Source organism: Rhinatrema bivittatum, chromosome 8 (assembly GCF_901001135.1).
Source record: "Rhinatrema bivittatum chromosome 8, aRhiBiv1.1, whole genome shotgun sequence".
Lineage (NCBI taxonomy): Eukaryota > Metazoa > Chordata > Amphibia > Gymnophiona > Rhinatrematidae > Rhinatrema > Rhinatrema bivittatum.
The window spans coordinates 249,458,956-249,474,660 of NC_042622.1; the positions used below are offsets into that span (position 1 = coordinate 249,458,956).

Here is a 15,705-nt window from a genome sequence, read left to right on the forward strand (position 1 = left end):
AGTCTTTTGGGAGCAGTGTAATTCGAGTGGGACTCTCGGGGTCCCACCCCATTTAAGGCGGCTCGGGTACATCCCAGCAGTCTGGACTGATCCTGGTACGTACAGGGAAAGGAAAATTAGTTTCTTACCTGATAATTTTCGTTCCTGTAGTACCAAGGATCAGTCCAGACGCCTGCCCAAGTCATTTTTATGAGAGTCCGCTCGTGTTTCTATCGGTTCGTTCTTTTGCAGTGATCTACACCTACAGGTTATAATTACAAGTGTTGCTGCAGATTATACGGTAGGTTGTTCTGAGGTTTGTTTCTAGTTTAATATATAGGGTGACAGGTTTGTTTCTGTCTTTAGCCAGTGTTACTACTTGATCTGGTCAGTGGTTGAGCTAAAATGGTTGATTCTCGGTGGAAGTGATTATTTAGTTCCTTCTGCTTTGATATCGAATATACTGAGGGATCGCAGGTGGCACACAGGTATATCTAGGGGGAGCTTTTCAGCTTTTCTCTGACTCCATCAGTCTGGACTGATCCTTGGTACTACAGGAACGAAAATTATCAGGTAAGAAACTAATTTTCCTTTACCATCCCAGTCACAGAGAAAGTATGAGGTTGGGGGGGTGGGATGCAGCCACTGTTGAAGAAATGACTGGAGTAAATTGTGGCAGAGTGGTATGACTGTGCTGGCTCTACATACCTTTTCAACAACTGGGACAAGCACCGTTCCATCTCCTCTCCTTGTCAGGTTCAGTAGCTAGCACTGCCCTGTATCTCTTGCATCCTTCCTAGATAGTGGATTTGGAGTCTGACTCTGACTCAAAGGTGGACTCGGATGAGGAAGAAGTGGCACCAAATGTTAAAAAGTCCGATTCTGACTCAGATTCTGAGCCTGTGAAGAAGGCTTCCCGAAGCAGAAAGCCAGGTAAGAATGGAAGTACCCCCTAATATGTATGCTGATATTCCTCTAATTTAGCCTTTTACATTATCTGTTCACATTTTGGGGTTCTTTCTCTTTCACTCGCTTTAAATTGTTATTGCTGCATGGTGAACATATTGAGTGTGTCAAAAAGATCCTTGGAAGTTAGGCGCACAAATCATGTTAACATCAGAGCCTAGAAACAAGCCTGGATACTTGTTCAGATTTGTTTTTGCAAATAAAGTAATTCCCATTTTAGTTTTAAACAAAGAAATGAGGTTACTGTCTCCTTTAGCTACTTTAACATCACAGTAAATTCTACGATGTCTCATTATCCTTTCTCTGGCCTCAGTCATTAAAGAGCGGAAGAGGAAAGGATATTTTATTTGCTTAATGTATACTAAAAGCATACACCTCATCTGAAAACTGCATCCTGATATCTTCCAGCCGAGAAGCCACCTCCCAAGCCCCGTGGCAGGAAGCCAAAGCCAGAGAGGATGCCGACCAGTTCTAGCAGTGACAGGTGAGTGTGGATGTAGGAATTTAAGGGAAGGAGGTCATTCAGTATGGTACTCGATTGTTCACTTGTTGGGAAATTGCTAAAGGCAACTGTTTCTTGACAGCATCCCTTTGTGCCAGTGTTGACTTCTGTTTGAGATCCTTTTCAGTAGCATAAGAGGGTTTTGTGCAGAAGGCAACAGAAGCATCTGGATAAGATGCTTTTGTATGAGCTGTGACTAAAATGTTTGGCTCTTGTTTACAAAGTTCTAGTAACCATGTTGGTCCTGGAGAAAGCTGGATTCTTTGCAGGTTGGATGAACAGAAGACTAAGTTAAAGATGGCGAGGTACATGTCATTTCACCCCACACAAAGCCTTTCTTTAAGTGCTGTCAAGACACCTGTATAGTCAACCTCATCTATGGCTAATTCTTCTGTTGCTCCAATACAAGGTATGGGAGCCTGCAAAGAATCCAGGTTCTGCTGAGTGTTGAGCGCATGTGGCCTCCCTCTCCCTGACAGTGACAGCGAAGTGGACCGAATCAGTGAGTGGAGGAAACGGGACGAAGAACGACGCCGAGAGATAGAGGAGAGGCGGAGGAAGGAGCAGGAGGAGGAGCTCCGGAGACTGCGGGAGCAGGAGAGAGAGGAGGAGGAGAGAAAGAAGAGAGAGAAGATGGAGAAGGGTGATGCGTCGCGCCAGGATAGTGACAGTGACAGCAGCAGTGCTGATGCTAAGGAGGAGGTGCTTGCCAAGAGAGGGAAGAAGGCTCGAGCCAGAGACCCATCCTCCTCCTCCTCATCCTCCTCTGACTCAGAACTGGAGAAACAGGTACGAGGGGAGAGAGAATATGGGATGTGTGGAGGAGCCCCAAATATTCTGAAGGAGCCCTGTCACTTAGCTATAGTATTGCATGCTGGAATGCAGGAGGCTTGAATCTTAGTCTCCTCCCAGCAGTTGAATTACCCATTTGAGAGGTTTGACTTCTTGGTGGTGGAGGAGGACAACCACAGCAGGGGTTGCTACTGCAGAGGTGTTCAGCCTCAGAGGAAGCTTCTTTTCCAGCTGTCAGCTAGCAAGGGACCTAGATGTCCAGAGCATTCCCCTGAGTATGACTGGTAACCTAGTCTTGGCCATGGGTGCTTTGCCAGCAGAGCTGACGTTTTGAAGAGGAAGAATAGGTTTCATATCTGCGCCAAGTTGCATTGCCTCACCTGTTGTATTGTATATTTAAGGTGAAAAAACCAGTGAAGAAGCTGCAGTCAGAGTCTACAAGGAAACCAATTCAGAAGGAGAAACGTGGCCGTGCTGAGGGGGAAAAACCCAGAGGCAGGTCAGGGATGCTCTGAAACAGAAATGGGGCAAGGGGAGGGAATGAGAGTAACCCAGGGGCAAGTCAGGGATACAGAAGTGTAGCTGGGAAGTTCTGATCTAGGGAGTGGGGAAATGCATAGGTAAGGCTGGAATGTGATGAGCCCTCCAGTTTGGGTGGGAAGAGGTAATGCAGAGATGGGTTGGAGGAGAGAAATGCAGAGAGAGATGGATCTTCTGTCTCTCTTGCTGACACCTCTGCAATGTTCTATGATTTTCAGACCTCCGAAGGTGGATAAAGCCAGGAAAAAGCCTGACCCAATTTCTGACAGGAAGGCAGAAAAAAAGAAAGGTGAGAGAGCTGGTGGCAGGACAGAGGCTGATGCACAATGTGGTGGAAAGGGAGAGAGCAGCAGCAGGTTCAGGTGTGGGTGAGATGTTTGAGGGATTGATGCCATACCACTGTGAGAGCCCATCTGATGCTTGGCTAGCAGTGACGGGTAATGCGTTGTTACAGTATACAGGCTAAGACATTCTTTTCTGTACCAGCTCACTGGTTTTTCTTCTTTTCAGTTGATATTGTCTAGATTGATGCTTCTATCCTTGACCAGGCATGGGTCGCAAGTTGGAATTAGTAGCTAACAATCTTAACGCTTCTCCTTCCAATACTTTAGAGCCGTCTGTGGAGGAGAAGCTGCAGAAACTCCACAGTGAGATCAAGTTTGCACTGAAAGTCGATAACCCTGTGAGTACTAAAGAAGGTGTAGCTGGACTAGTGAGGGTAGTGCAGATCTCTTTTGTTAGAAAGCAGGTGGAAATGTGATGAAATCCTGTGAGTGGCTGATGCAGAATGCAGTTTTGAGCTCTGATTTGTGAAGTCAACTTTAATGTGTTGCTTTAGATAAAAACCTCCAAGCCTTAGCCTGTATTTTTTTGTTTTGTTTCTATTTTTTTAAATTTGGGGTCTGGGAAGGTGTGTGTTGGTGCAGCTGCTGAGCCTGTTGGCTCCCAAGATCGCTGCTCACTGGAGTGTTGGCTGTCCCCAGCCTCCATATCTTTGGGTAAATATGCTTTCTCTCGTGGCAGGATGTCAAGAAGTGTCTGACTGCTCTAGAAGAGCTTGGAAACTTGCAGGTCACGTCCCACATTCTGCAGAAGAACACCGATGTGGTGGCCACACTGAAGAAGGTATACATGGTCTTAAACAATGAAAAGGGAAAAAAGTGTGCCTGCCCCATTTCTTATGATACCCTGTTTCCCCGAAAGTAAGACAGTGTCTTATATTAATTTTTGCTACCAAAGATGCACTAGGCCTTATTTTCAGGGGATGTCTTATTTTTCCATGAAGAAGAATTCACATACCGGTATATTGTTGAACAAAAAAATGAACTCGCTCCTCGAGGGCCTGCTCTCCCTGCCTCGGTGCCTGTATTCAACTACTTCTGCCTGCTGGGATCATTTGTAACTTGCTTCCTTTTCTCCATTGGGAAAAACTGAAAGGTGGAGGCTGCTGCTGACTCAAACCTAGAAAATGACCACTGATGTTACTGAATCCTGAGAGAAAGGGGCGTTGAGCACATTGTCATTTTCCATCCATTCTTCTCCATTCATTTGTTGATCTTTGAGAGAATGCAGAAGAAAGGAAACTCAGACTAATCTGATTAATTTGATTCCTTCCTTCTTATAGCAATTTGTATGATATTTTATTAATCTAGATGTCCAATTATATCACCAATATATAGGGCAGTTGCTGAACAAAACAAAACAAAGCTTGCATTCTCTTCCCTTTTGGGCTTGCGTGCTCACAGAATCACAGATTGACTGAAAAAGAAGAGTGACGCTCTTTATACAGTAATTTTAAAAAATGCAAGCTGCGTCTACGGTAAGAAGCGTCCGTGAAGCATTAGGCCCGTGCAACCCATTTTACTGTATAGAGCGCTATACGGTATCCTGGGTGTGCTGGCCTAACGCTTCACGGACACGCTGGTACCGGTATCTGTCATTTCATATGTCATTTCAAATGACATTTGAAATGACAGGTACCAGGAAGTGGACGGTTCTCCTACGCTTGGGATTGCCAGTCCTCTCTCCTCTCCTCCCGAAGCAAGCAATGAAAGCGGAAAAAAAAAAAAGCGAAAAAGTGAAAAAAATAAGTTGCAAGAGAGAGAGGGGAGAGAGGACAGGCAATCCCACGTTGCTTTTCGCGCCTTGCTCCAGGAGGAGGGGAGAGGACTGGCAGTGTACGGTAAAGCAACGAAGTGACTTACTTTTTTCACAGCCCTCCAGAGGAGACGGATCGCGGCTCCCCTGCCTCCCGGAGGCGAAAATGGATGCCTGCATGGGCGAAAGCGGCCCCTGGGAGTGCAATTGGGCCGCTCAATGCGTGACGTCATGACGTTTGGCGTCACGGCATGTGACGTCACGCATTGAGCGGCTCAATCGCACGTACAGGGGCCGCTTTCGCCCGTGCAGGCATCCATCTTCGCTTCCGGGAGGCAGGTGAGCCGCGATCCGTGTCGGTCGATGTCCGTCTCCGGAGGAGGGCTGTGAAAAAAGTAAGTCACTTCGTTGCTTTACACTGCCAGTCCTCTCCCCTCCTCCCGGAGCAAGGCTGCTTTTCGCGCCTTGCTTCGGGAGGAGGGGAGAGGACTGGCAATCCCGAGCGTAGGATTGCCCATCCTCTCTCCCCTCTCTCTCTTGCAACTTTTATTTTTTTTCGCTTTTTTTTTTTCGCTTTTTCGCTTTTTTTACCGCTTTCGTTGCTTCGGGAGGAGGGGAGAGGACTGGGGCTGCCCTGGAGACCAGCACTCATGGACGCGGCCAGGGCAGGTGAGCGGGGGCTGGGGGAAAGCTTGCCGCCTACCCTTACCCCCCTGCCTCTAACGCAGGGGTAAGGGTAGGCAGTAAGCTAGCAGCTTAAACGCGCAGCAAAACAGCAGGGGCGCGCGTTACTGTATGGGAGGGAATACCGTAGCTAATTCGATCGTGTACATGTAATATGTGCTAGGTCTTACTTTCGGGGGAGGTCTTATATTTAGCAATTTGGCAAAACCTCTACTAGGTCTTATTTTCAGGGGATGTCTTATTTTTGGGGAAACACGGTAGCTGCATTGTGTGATTACAAACTGACTGAGGCCCACAAGGGAGAAACCTTCCCTGGAGCTTACTGTTTCATTCGGACACAAGCAGGCAAGGTAGTGTTTTGAAGAGGGTGAGACTGGAATATCTGTAGGGGAGAATGACTTTAGTGTTGTCTGCACTTACTCATTTATTCCTGTCCCTCACTTACTATGGCCAGGGTCTGTGGTGACATCTGCTCCTCCTTTTGCAGGGGTATGTGCTTTTCCTCCATGCAGCTCTTCAACTAGGGTGTTACACAGAAACAGTTCTGATGGTGGCTGCCTTAGGGCCAGCTTATGTAATAATGTTCAAACATGCATCATTAGCGAACCCATCTTCTAACACTAGGTTTTAAACTGAAGGTCCTATATGAAAAGTTTCTGCTATGAAAGCTCAGATCCTTATTTGGCTTATGTATGTCTGTCCATGATTGTTGCGCTTCATGTCTTCCATGCTTGTCTGGCACCAGATTCGCCGTTACAAAGCCAACAAGGACGTGATGGAGAAGGCTGCTGAGGTCTATTCGCGGCTGAAATCCCGTGTCCTGGGACCAAAAATGGGGCTGCCTCAGAAAGCAAACAAAAGCGCCATATTAGAGAAAGACAAAGCTGAGAGAAACAATGAGAAGCTAACAGGGGAGGAGGCCGAGATCAAGATGGAGAAGGAGGAGCCCAACACAGGTAACTTGCACCACACAACTCCTCATGCTCAGCTTTGGGGGGGGGGGGGGGGGGAAGCTCCTTAAAGTTTTCCAATGACTGCAGATCTCGTTTTCTGCATGTGCAGATGGGATCCCCTGAGCACAGTAGGGCTTCAGTATGTGCCTTCTCCATCAGTGAAGATGACACATTTCCCTGTATGTACCAGGATCAGTCCAGCCCGCTGAGATTATGCCTCCCTTCCAGCTGATGGAGTCAGAGAAACAAACTGAAAAAGCACCCCTTATGTACTGGTGTGCCCCCTGTGATCCTTCAGTATTTCTCTGACTCCAGCAGATAGGAGAAGCATAACCTGTGGTTCTGATAGGAGAGACACAGTTTAAAAAAACAACTTTAAACCAGCTTTCGCTGTTTTCACTGCTCTCCCGGGGCTCCGGAGGACTTCTCTGCTTTTGCAGGTACTCACTGCGCCGGGACTCCCCTTTAGATGCCATGCCACGTGGATCGCAGTGTTCTGCCTGTGGAGAGTCGGGCAACTGGCTCTCCCGCGACGTCCTCTGCTCCCGATGCTTTCCCGGGGGAGAGGGCCCGTTGGATCAGCTCGTTGTAGGCAGGGGAGTGGGTGCTCCGCGATTGCGAGCTTCAGGGATGCCTCTGCCGTCTGTCAGACCTCGGCCTGCCCCGTTCCCGTCTAGCGCGGGAACGGCGGCCATTTTGTCTCCCTCTGAGCTGCCCGAGCCCTGCTCGGGGGGAAGGGATTTTCTTCCACCGTTGTCACCACCCGATTTGAGCCCTGTAAGGCAACAGGAGGCAGGGCATGATCCTCCTACTCCCCCGAACCCTCCCTGGGGGGGGGGGGGGGTCCTTAAAGCGAAAGCATCCTTTCTCCTCCCAGCTTGTGCTGCTTTTGCACAAGACATATATGGAGGCAGAATCGGATTGGCAGGATCAAGTCTCTCCACCTGTAAAGATACTGAGACCTGATCCAGGCCCAGATGTCCCCAGGGTCCGGGGGGCACCCTTCCGAATGTAGCGGCCCCCCCCCCCCCCCCCAAGACCTTGACCTGCTTGCTCTTCCATCCCTGGACCCAGATTCGCTTGGGAATGGCAATGTGGTGGCTCCTGTGGATGGCGATGACCCACGTGTCCTCCGTCTATTTTCCAAGGAGGAGTTGGAACCTTTAATCCCTCACGTGTTAGCGGAGCTGGATATTCAGGCTCCGCAGGCTGTGGCTGATCCTTTTTTAGAGGACCCGGTTCTGGCGGGATTTCGACCCCTCCCCGCAGCCTTTTCTTTTCACCAGAGTCTTTTCCAGCTTATGTCCCGGGAGTGGGACACGCCGGAGGCTAGTCTGCGGGTTACCAGGGCTATGGAGAAGTTTTACCCATTGCCGGAGGAGTCTCTGGAGCTTCTGAGGACTCCTAAAGTAGATTTGGCGGTCACGGCTATTGCCAAGCACACTACTATCCCGGTAACTGGTTGCACCGCGCTTAAGGATCTCCAGGATAGGAAGCTGGAGGTTCTCCTCGAGAATTTTCGAGGTGTCCGCGCTGGGTGTCAGGGCTGCAGTAGTCTTGTGCAGCGGGCCACCCTCAGATGGGTACAACAGCTGCTCACGGCTCAGGCTTTGCCCCCGGGAGAGGCAGAGCAGACAAACCGTATGGAGGCAGCGGTGGCTTATACAGTGGATGCTCTGTATGATCTCTTTCGGACTTCGTCACACACCATGTCCTCGGCGGTGTCGGCTAGAAGACTCTTGTGGCTCCGTAACTGGTCTGCGGATGCTTCCTCTAAGTCACAGTTGGGCTCGTTCCCATTTAAAGGCAAGCTCTTGTTTGGAGAAGAACTTAAACAGCTTGTTAAGACGTTAGGAGACAATAAGGTTTACAAGCTTCTGGAGGATAAGTCTCGCTCCTCTCGGTCCTTTGGTACCTCTCGGGGCAGTTTCCGTCCGGGCAGGACTCAAGCCTTTGCCCCCTGACTGCAGTCGACAAGATCCCAGACTTGGGCTCACTCCTTTCGCGGGCGTAGACCGGGTGGAGACGGCATTGCTCAAGGATCCTCTGGCGCCAAATCTTCCCAATGAAGGTGCACTGACCCACTCCTCTGTTCCGGTGATTGGCGGGTGTCTCTCTCTCTTTCTCAAGGAATGGGTCAAAATTACTTCGGATCGATGGGTCCTAAGCATCGTCGAACACGGTTATGCTTTGGATTTTGCTCGGCCGCTGCGGGAATTTGTTCTGGTCTCTCCTTGCGGCCCCCGAGCAAAACAGTTGGTGGTGAGTCAAACCCTGGACCACCTGAAAGCTCTGGGAGTCATAGTACCGGTTCCGCCAACCGAACACCGCAAGGGCAGGTATTCCATTTATTTCGTGGTTCCCAAGAAGGAGGGTTTGTACCATCCTATCTTGGACCTCAAGACGGTGAACAAGGTGTTACGGATACCTCGGTTTCGAATGGAAACGTTGAGATCAGTCATTGCGGCCGTCCACAAAGGAGAATTTTTGGCCTCATTGGACCTAAAGGAGGCTTACCTTCACATAGGTATCCAAGAAAACCATCAGCAGTTCCTGTGGTTCATGATCCTGGGCGAACATTACCAGTTCTGTGCGCTACCGTTCGGGTTAGCGACGGCTCTCCCACGTCTTCACCAAGGTCATGGTGGTTGTAGCGGTGGCTCTCAGGAGACAAGGGATATTCCCTGTACGTACCAGGATAAGTCCAGGACACCTGGGTTGTGACTCCGCACCAGTAGATGGAGACAGAGCAAAACTTGTCGGGCTGAGCCATATATGACCCTGTGCCAGTCACAGCCCCTCAGTCTTACTCTGTCTCCAGTAGATGGTGCAGGTGCAGTCACAGCCCTTGCCTGCCCTGATTCTGGTAGTTAGTCAGGGTTGGTTTATTTTTATCAGTTCTGTATGTCTAGGTAAGCCTAGTTTGCGGTTTTTGTTTCCAAATTGGGTTTTCTTTTGATTGGAGAGTGAAGTCCCGGCCGCCCTGCCTCCCAGGGGGGTTGTGAGGTTCTGAGGGGACCATCCCCCCCGGTCAAGGCCGCTGCTAGGTTCGAGGACCCGGCTTCACTAGTAGCAGCGCCAGGGGTGACACCGGGGAGCCCGGTTCACTCACCCCTGCAGGAACAGGGCTCCAGGACCGAGGACAGCGACAAGTGTTAAGAAACTTTTTTTTTTTTTTTTTTTTTTTTTTACTTACTGTTTTGTTTTTGCTTGTTGCCGGCTCTCCGTTACCTTGCGTCGCCGCTCCGTTTCTTAGCAGGGGGGGAGGTCGCCGAATTTAATTTTAATTTAATTTTTGGGCGCGTCTCTCTGCATTTTAGCCACGATCACCGGCATGCCGCGTGGTTCTTCGTGTCGGGCCTGCGGCTTGGCGCGCGCCTTTCTCGGGAGGGCCTCTGTTCGGCCTGCGTCCCGGGCGGAGAGGGGTCGTCCGGGGCACCTCGGGGGACCTGCTCCAGGATCGCACGATTGCCGCCGCGAGGTGGGGGCTCGACGGATAGGCCCCAAGACCTTTTCCCGCTCAGCGCGGGAGTGGCAGCCATTTTGGCCACCAGCCGCGAAATCGCGCGGGATGCGGCGGTGGATTCGGCCTTGCCTCCCACGCTTTCTTCGCAGCGGGGCACGGCGGGAGGGGTCGTTTCGGAGGGGCTTAGGTCCCGGGGGGATTCCGGTGACGATTCTTCGGATTCAGGTTCTTTTTCTGAGGACTTTGCGCTCTTGCTGCGCAAAGTGCTTAGCTACAAGCGCAGCAGAGGGGGAGTCTCTGTGGGGGGTTCCCACAAGGCCCCACCAAGGAAGAGGAAGGCTAAGAAGGCTGCGGAGGTCACCCAGGAGCCGTCACGGGGAAGCGGCTCCCACGTGGCGTGCCGCAGGAGTCTGATTCAGAGGCTTCCTCCGTGGCAGATACGGATTTTCCCGAGGAGCCCCTGAAGGGGGCCGAGGAGGCGGCGGCGGATGGCTCCGCCCAGCTGAGCACAGGCTGTGGAAGGGGATGACCCCAAGGTGGTCTGACTGTTCCGCAGAGAGGAACTGTCCCACTCATTCTGGCCATTCTTCAGGAGCTGGGGATAGAGGCCCCACCTGTGGTGGTCTGCCAAGAGGCCAACATGGATCCAGTCCTGTTAGGTCTCACAGGGCCGGCAGTTGCTTTTCCATTTCATTTTTCTTCGACGGATATCTTGTTCCGGGAATGGGACACTCCGGAATTAGGATTGAAAGTCAGCAAGGCCATGGATAAGCTCTACCCGCGACCAGAGGAGGCGCTGGAGCTTCTCAGACTTCCAAAGGTGGATTCAGCGGTCTCCGCGGTGACGAAGAGGTCTACCATCCCGGTCACGGGAGCGACGGCCCTCAGGGATATACAAGATAGGAAGCTGGAAGTGCAACTTAAGAAGATTTTTGAGGTATCCGCCCTGGGGGTACGGGCCGCAATTTGCACTAACTTCGCTATGCGAGCTAGCCTGCGCTGGGCCCAGGTCCTTCAGGTGAATGCGGGCCTGTCTGCAGAAGAGGCATCTCAGGCAGATAGATTGGAGGCGGCAATAGCGTATGGGGCAGACTCCCTTCACGATCTTCTGCGTACGTCAGCTAGGTCCATGGTGGCGGCTGTGGCGGCGCGCCGCCTCCTATGGCTGTGCAACTGGACAGCGGATGGCTCTTCCAAGGCTCGCCTCGGAGCGCTGCCATTCAAGGGGAAATTGTTGTTTGGCAAGGAGTTGGACGATTTCATGATTTCTCTGGGAGAGAACAGGGCATTTAAGCTGCCCGAGGACAGAGCCAGGTCGTGGTCCTCGTTTCCTGCCAGATCCCGTTTTCGGGGCCCAGGAAATCGCGTCCTCAAAGATCCACCGGCCCTTCGTATAGGTCGTCTTCCTCTCGAAACCCTCAGTGGCAGCAGTCCTTTCGGGGGAAACGTTACGGTAGACAAGGAGGAGCCCCGTCGGGCACGGGGTCTAAGTCTTCGCAATGAAATTCGGTCGGCCCATCCCTCGCCGCGGCCTCAGCACGTCATTCCAAATGTCGGGACGCGGTTAACGTTATTTTTCGAGGAATGGGCCAGCGTGACGTCAGACCAGTGGGTCCTCAACGTGATAAGACACGGCTACGCGTTAGATTTTGCTCGCATCCCAGCGGACAAGTTCCTGGTCTCGCCCTGCAAGGCCCCCAAGAAGAGGGCGGCGGTGCTAGACACCATCCGACGATTGGAAAGCTTGGGAGCCATTTCCCCCGTCCCTGTCAATCAGCACGGCAAGGGACGTTACTCCATTTACTTCATAGCTCCCAAGAAAGACGGCACTTCAAGACCAATCCTGGATCTAAAAGGGGTAAACAGATCCCTTCGCGTTCCTCACTTCAAAATGGAGACAATTCGGTCGGTGATCGCCTCGGTGCGCCCTGGCGAATTCCTGGCTTCCCTAGATCTCTCGGAAGCGTACCTTCACGTGGGCATTCAGCCATCGTTCCAGCGGTTCCTAAGGTTCTGCATCCTGGGAAGGCACTACCAATTTCGGGCGCTCCCGTTTGGTCTCGCGACAGCTCCTCGTATATTCACGAAAGTGATGGTAGTAGTGGCGGCACAGCTACATCGGGAAGGACTCCTGGTTCATCCTTACCTGGACGATTGGCTGATTCGAGCGAAGTCAGAGGGTCAGTGTCGGCAGGCAGTGGCCAGGGTCCTACAGCTCTTGCAGTTCCTGGGCTTGGGTAGTCAACTACAACAAGAGTCAACTGACACCCACTCAGTCCTTGGAATATCTTGGAGCTGTATTCGACACGAAACAGGGCAAGCCTGCTCTGGTGGCTGGATCCCAGTCATCTGTCCTGTGGAGTGTCCCTTCTGGTGCCCAATTGGACGGTGGTGACCACGGATGCCAGTCTCTCCAGCTGGAGAGCAGTTTGCCTGGGGAAATCGGTTCAAGGCCTATGGTCAGAGTCGCAAGCCCAGTGGTCTATCAACCGACTAGAGACCAGAGCGGTCTGTCTGGCACTGCAAGCCTTCCTGCCGCTGGTGCGAGGAAAGGCGGTCCGAGTGTTGTCGGACAACGCAACCACCGTGGCCTACATTAATCGCCAAGGCGGGACGAGAAGTCCACTAGAGGCGGAGGAGGCGCAGCTCTTGATGGCCTGGTCAGAACAACATCTCAGCAATATTGCAGCGTCTCACATTGCCGGAATCGACAACGTCCAGGCGGATTTTCTCAGCCACCACCGCCTGGATCCCGGGGAGTGGGAGCTGGCGGACGAAGCGTTCCTCTTCATTTGCAAGAAGTGGGGAATGCCCCACATGGATCTGATGACCACGTGGCACAACGCGAAGGCCCCGCGATTTTACAGTCGGCGTCGAGAAAGGGGAGCAGAGGGAGTCGACGCGTTGGTGCTTCCCTGGCTGACGGATGTGCTACTGTACGTGTTTCCCCCGTGGCCGATGATCAGCAAGATTCTGCGGCGCATAGAATTGCACCCGTCCAACATCACGTGCACCCGTCCAACATCACGTGCACCCGTCCAACATCACGTGCCACTCCGGTGCCACTCCGGTGCCACCATGATCACCATGGTGGCACCGGAGTGGCTGCGCCGTCCGTGGTTTGCGGACCTCATCCAGTTGTCGGTGGCGGCACCCCTTCGTCTCCAGGGGTTCGCGGGGCTCCTCCATCAGGGCCCCGTCTGTTTGGAGGATGCGGATCACTTCTGTCTCGCGGCATGGCTTTTGAGAGGAATCGGTTGAAGAGAAAAGGTTACTCGGATGCGGTAATAGCCACGCTGCTGAGGTCCAGAAAGCAGTCTACGTCCCTGGCTTATGTCCGGGTATGGGTGGTCTTTGAGGAATGGTGCGTCTTCACGCACCATTCCTCAAAGACCACCCACTACTGTATCCGATATTCTGGCTTTTCTCCAGGCCGGCTGGCCAAGGGCTTGGCGTGCAGTTCTCTACGGGTCTAAGTGGCGGCGCTTGGTTGTTTGCGAGGTAAGGTCCGGGGAACCTCCCTGGCTCTTCACCCGGATATCTCCCGTTTTCTTCGGGGGGCTAAACATCTCCGTCCTCCATTGCGTCCCCCCTGTCTGTCTTGGAACCTCAATTGGGTTCTCTCCGCCTTATGCTCAGCACCGTTTGAGCCCTTGAAGCGCGCTACTGTCAAGGATCTCACGTTGAAGACTGTATTCCTGGTGGCGATTGCCTCAGCACGGCGTGTTTCGGAATTGCAGGCGCTGTCCTGTAGGGAGCCGTTCTTGCGCATTTCCGACTCAGGGGTTTCCTTGTGGACGGTCCCTTCCTTTCTGCCTAAAGTCGTGTCGGCATTTCATTTGAATCAATCTGTTGAGCTTCCGCTTCGCGGTTGGGGAGTCTTCAGACCCGAAAACGAGGGAATTACGAAAGCTGGATGTACGGAGGTCCCTTCTTCGCTATCTAGAGGTCACTAATCCCTTTCGGGATTAGTGACCTCGGATCATCTGTTTGTTCTAGTTTCCGGTCCAAAGAAAGGTGCTGCAGTGTCTCGCACGACGATCGCCCGTTGGCTCAAGGAGGCCATTGGCTCAGCGTACCTAGTGCGGGGAAAACCACAGCCTGTGGGTCTTAGGGCTCATTCGACGCGGTCCCACGCTGCGTCTTGGGCGGAATCTTCTCAGGTGTCGCCTCAAGAGATTTGCAGGGCGGCTACCTGGAAGTCGTTGCATACCTTCATTAGACATTACCAGTTGGATGTTCAGGCTACTGAGACCGGAGGGTTTGGAGAGAGGGTACTCCGAGCGGGACTCTCTGCTTCCCACCCTCGGTAAGTTGGCTCTGGTACATCCTAGGTGTCCTGGACTGATCCTGGTACGTACAGGGAAAGGAAAATTAGTTTCTTACCTGATAATTTTCGTTCCTGTAGTACCAAGGATCAGTCCAGGATCCCGCCCGCAGTGCTACGCTGAAGTAACAGAGAGTTCCGCTCATCGTTGTTAGTTAAGCTGTTCCGCTTGTTTTGTTTAGCTCTCCCGGTTGGGGAGTCCTGGTTCCAGAAGGGATTTGGAATTATTTCCGTTCAAGTAGCGATTTTACTAGTTAGCTTTGGTTGCCTGATTGGATTTCTACTTTGACATTACGTATGACTGAGGGGCTGTGACTGGCACAGGGTCATATATGGCTCAGCCCGACAAGTTTTGCTCTGTCTTCATCTACTGGTGCGGAGTCACAACCCAGATGTCCTGGACTGATCCTTGGTACTACAGGAACGAAAATTATCAGGTAAGAAACTAATTTTCCTTTGGTTCACCCATACTTAGACGAATGGCTCATCCGAGTGAAGACGGAAGATCTTTGCCGAAAGGTGGTACATTCAGTCCTGGAGCGTCTGTATTCCCTGGGTTGGGTCGTCAACTTCTTCAAGAGCCAGCTGACTCCCTCACAGTGCTTGCTATTCCTCGGCGCTCGGTTCGACACAGCTATCGGCAAAGTTTTTCTTCCCCAGGAACGGATCAACAAATTAACGGATCAAATCCAGCGGTTGTTAGGCCTGCCGGTACCCACGGCGTAGGATTATTTGCAGGTTCTTGGCTCTATGGCTTCTACTCTGGAGTTGGTCCCCTGGGCTTTCGCACATATGAGACTTTTACAGAGCACGTTGCTTTCCCACTGGGACCCCAAGTCTGAGGAATTTCAGTTACCCTTACCGCTGATGGACCCAGCCAGGGACAGTTTAGCATGGTGGCTGGTTCTGGAACACCTGCATCGCGGGATGGACCTGGAGAATCCCCAGTGGGTCATTGTGCCTCTCTGGGTGGGGGGCAGTGTGTCAAGCGCGGTCAGTGGACATCTCAGGAGGCACATTGGTCCATCAATTGATTGGAAACGCAGACAGTCCTTCTCACTCTGTGCTTTTCTTCCGCTAGTTCGCCATCAGTCGGTAAGGATCCTGTCCAACAATGTGACGGTGGCATACATCAATCGTCAACGCGGCACGAGGATTCAGCCGGTCACCCAGGAGGCGGGCGAGCTGATGGTCTGGGCAGAGAAAAACCTGGCCCGCCTGGCGGCTTCGCACATAGCCGGAGTGGACAATGTACAGGCCGATTTCCTCAGTGGTCAACAGTTAGACCCCAGGGAGTGGGAACTGTCGGAGAGCGCAATGCGGCTATTGACTCGTCGCGGGGAGTTCCTCGTCTGGATGTGATGGCAACTCTAAGAAACACGAAGGCGGCTCACTTCTT

General features: G+C 52.2%; 1 protein-coding gene across 1 annotated transcript in view; it reads left to right on the forward strand.

Annotated features, from left to right (window-relative positions):
- Positions 1-15,705, forward strand: part of HDGFL2 (HDGF like 2) — a 104,219-nt gene that overhangs the window by 59,213 nt on the left and 29,301 nt on the right. Inside the window, exons 7-14 of the mRNA XM_029614535.1 lie at positions 780-912; positions 1,354-1,429; positions 1,927-2,236; positions 2,641-2,738; positions 2,998-3,068; positions 3,391-3,461; positions 3,803-3,904; positions 6,306-6,516. Of these exons, the coding sequence (XP_029470395.1) occupies positions 780-912; positions 1,354-1,429; positions 1,927-2,236; positions 2,641-2,738; positions 2,998-3,068; positions 3,391-3,461; positions 3,803-3,904; positions 6,306-6,516 (1,072 nt within the window). The remainder of the gene's footprint in view (positions 1-779; positions 913-1,353; positions 1,430-1,926; positions 2,237-2,640; positions 2,739-2,997; positions 3,069-3,390; positions 3,462-3,802; positions 3,905-6,305; positions 6,517-15,705) is intronic.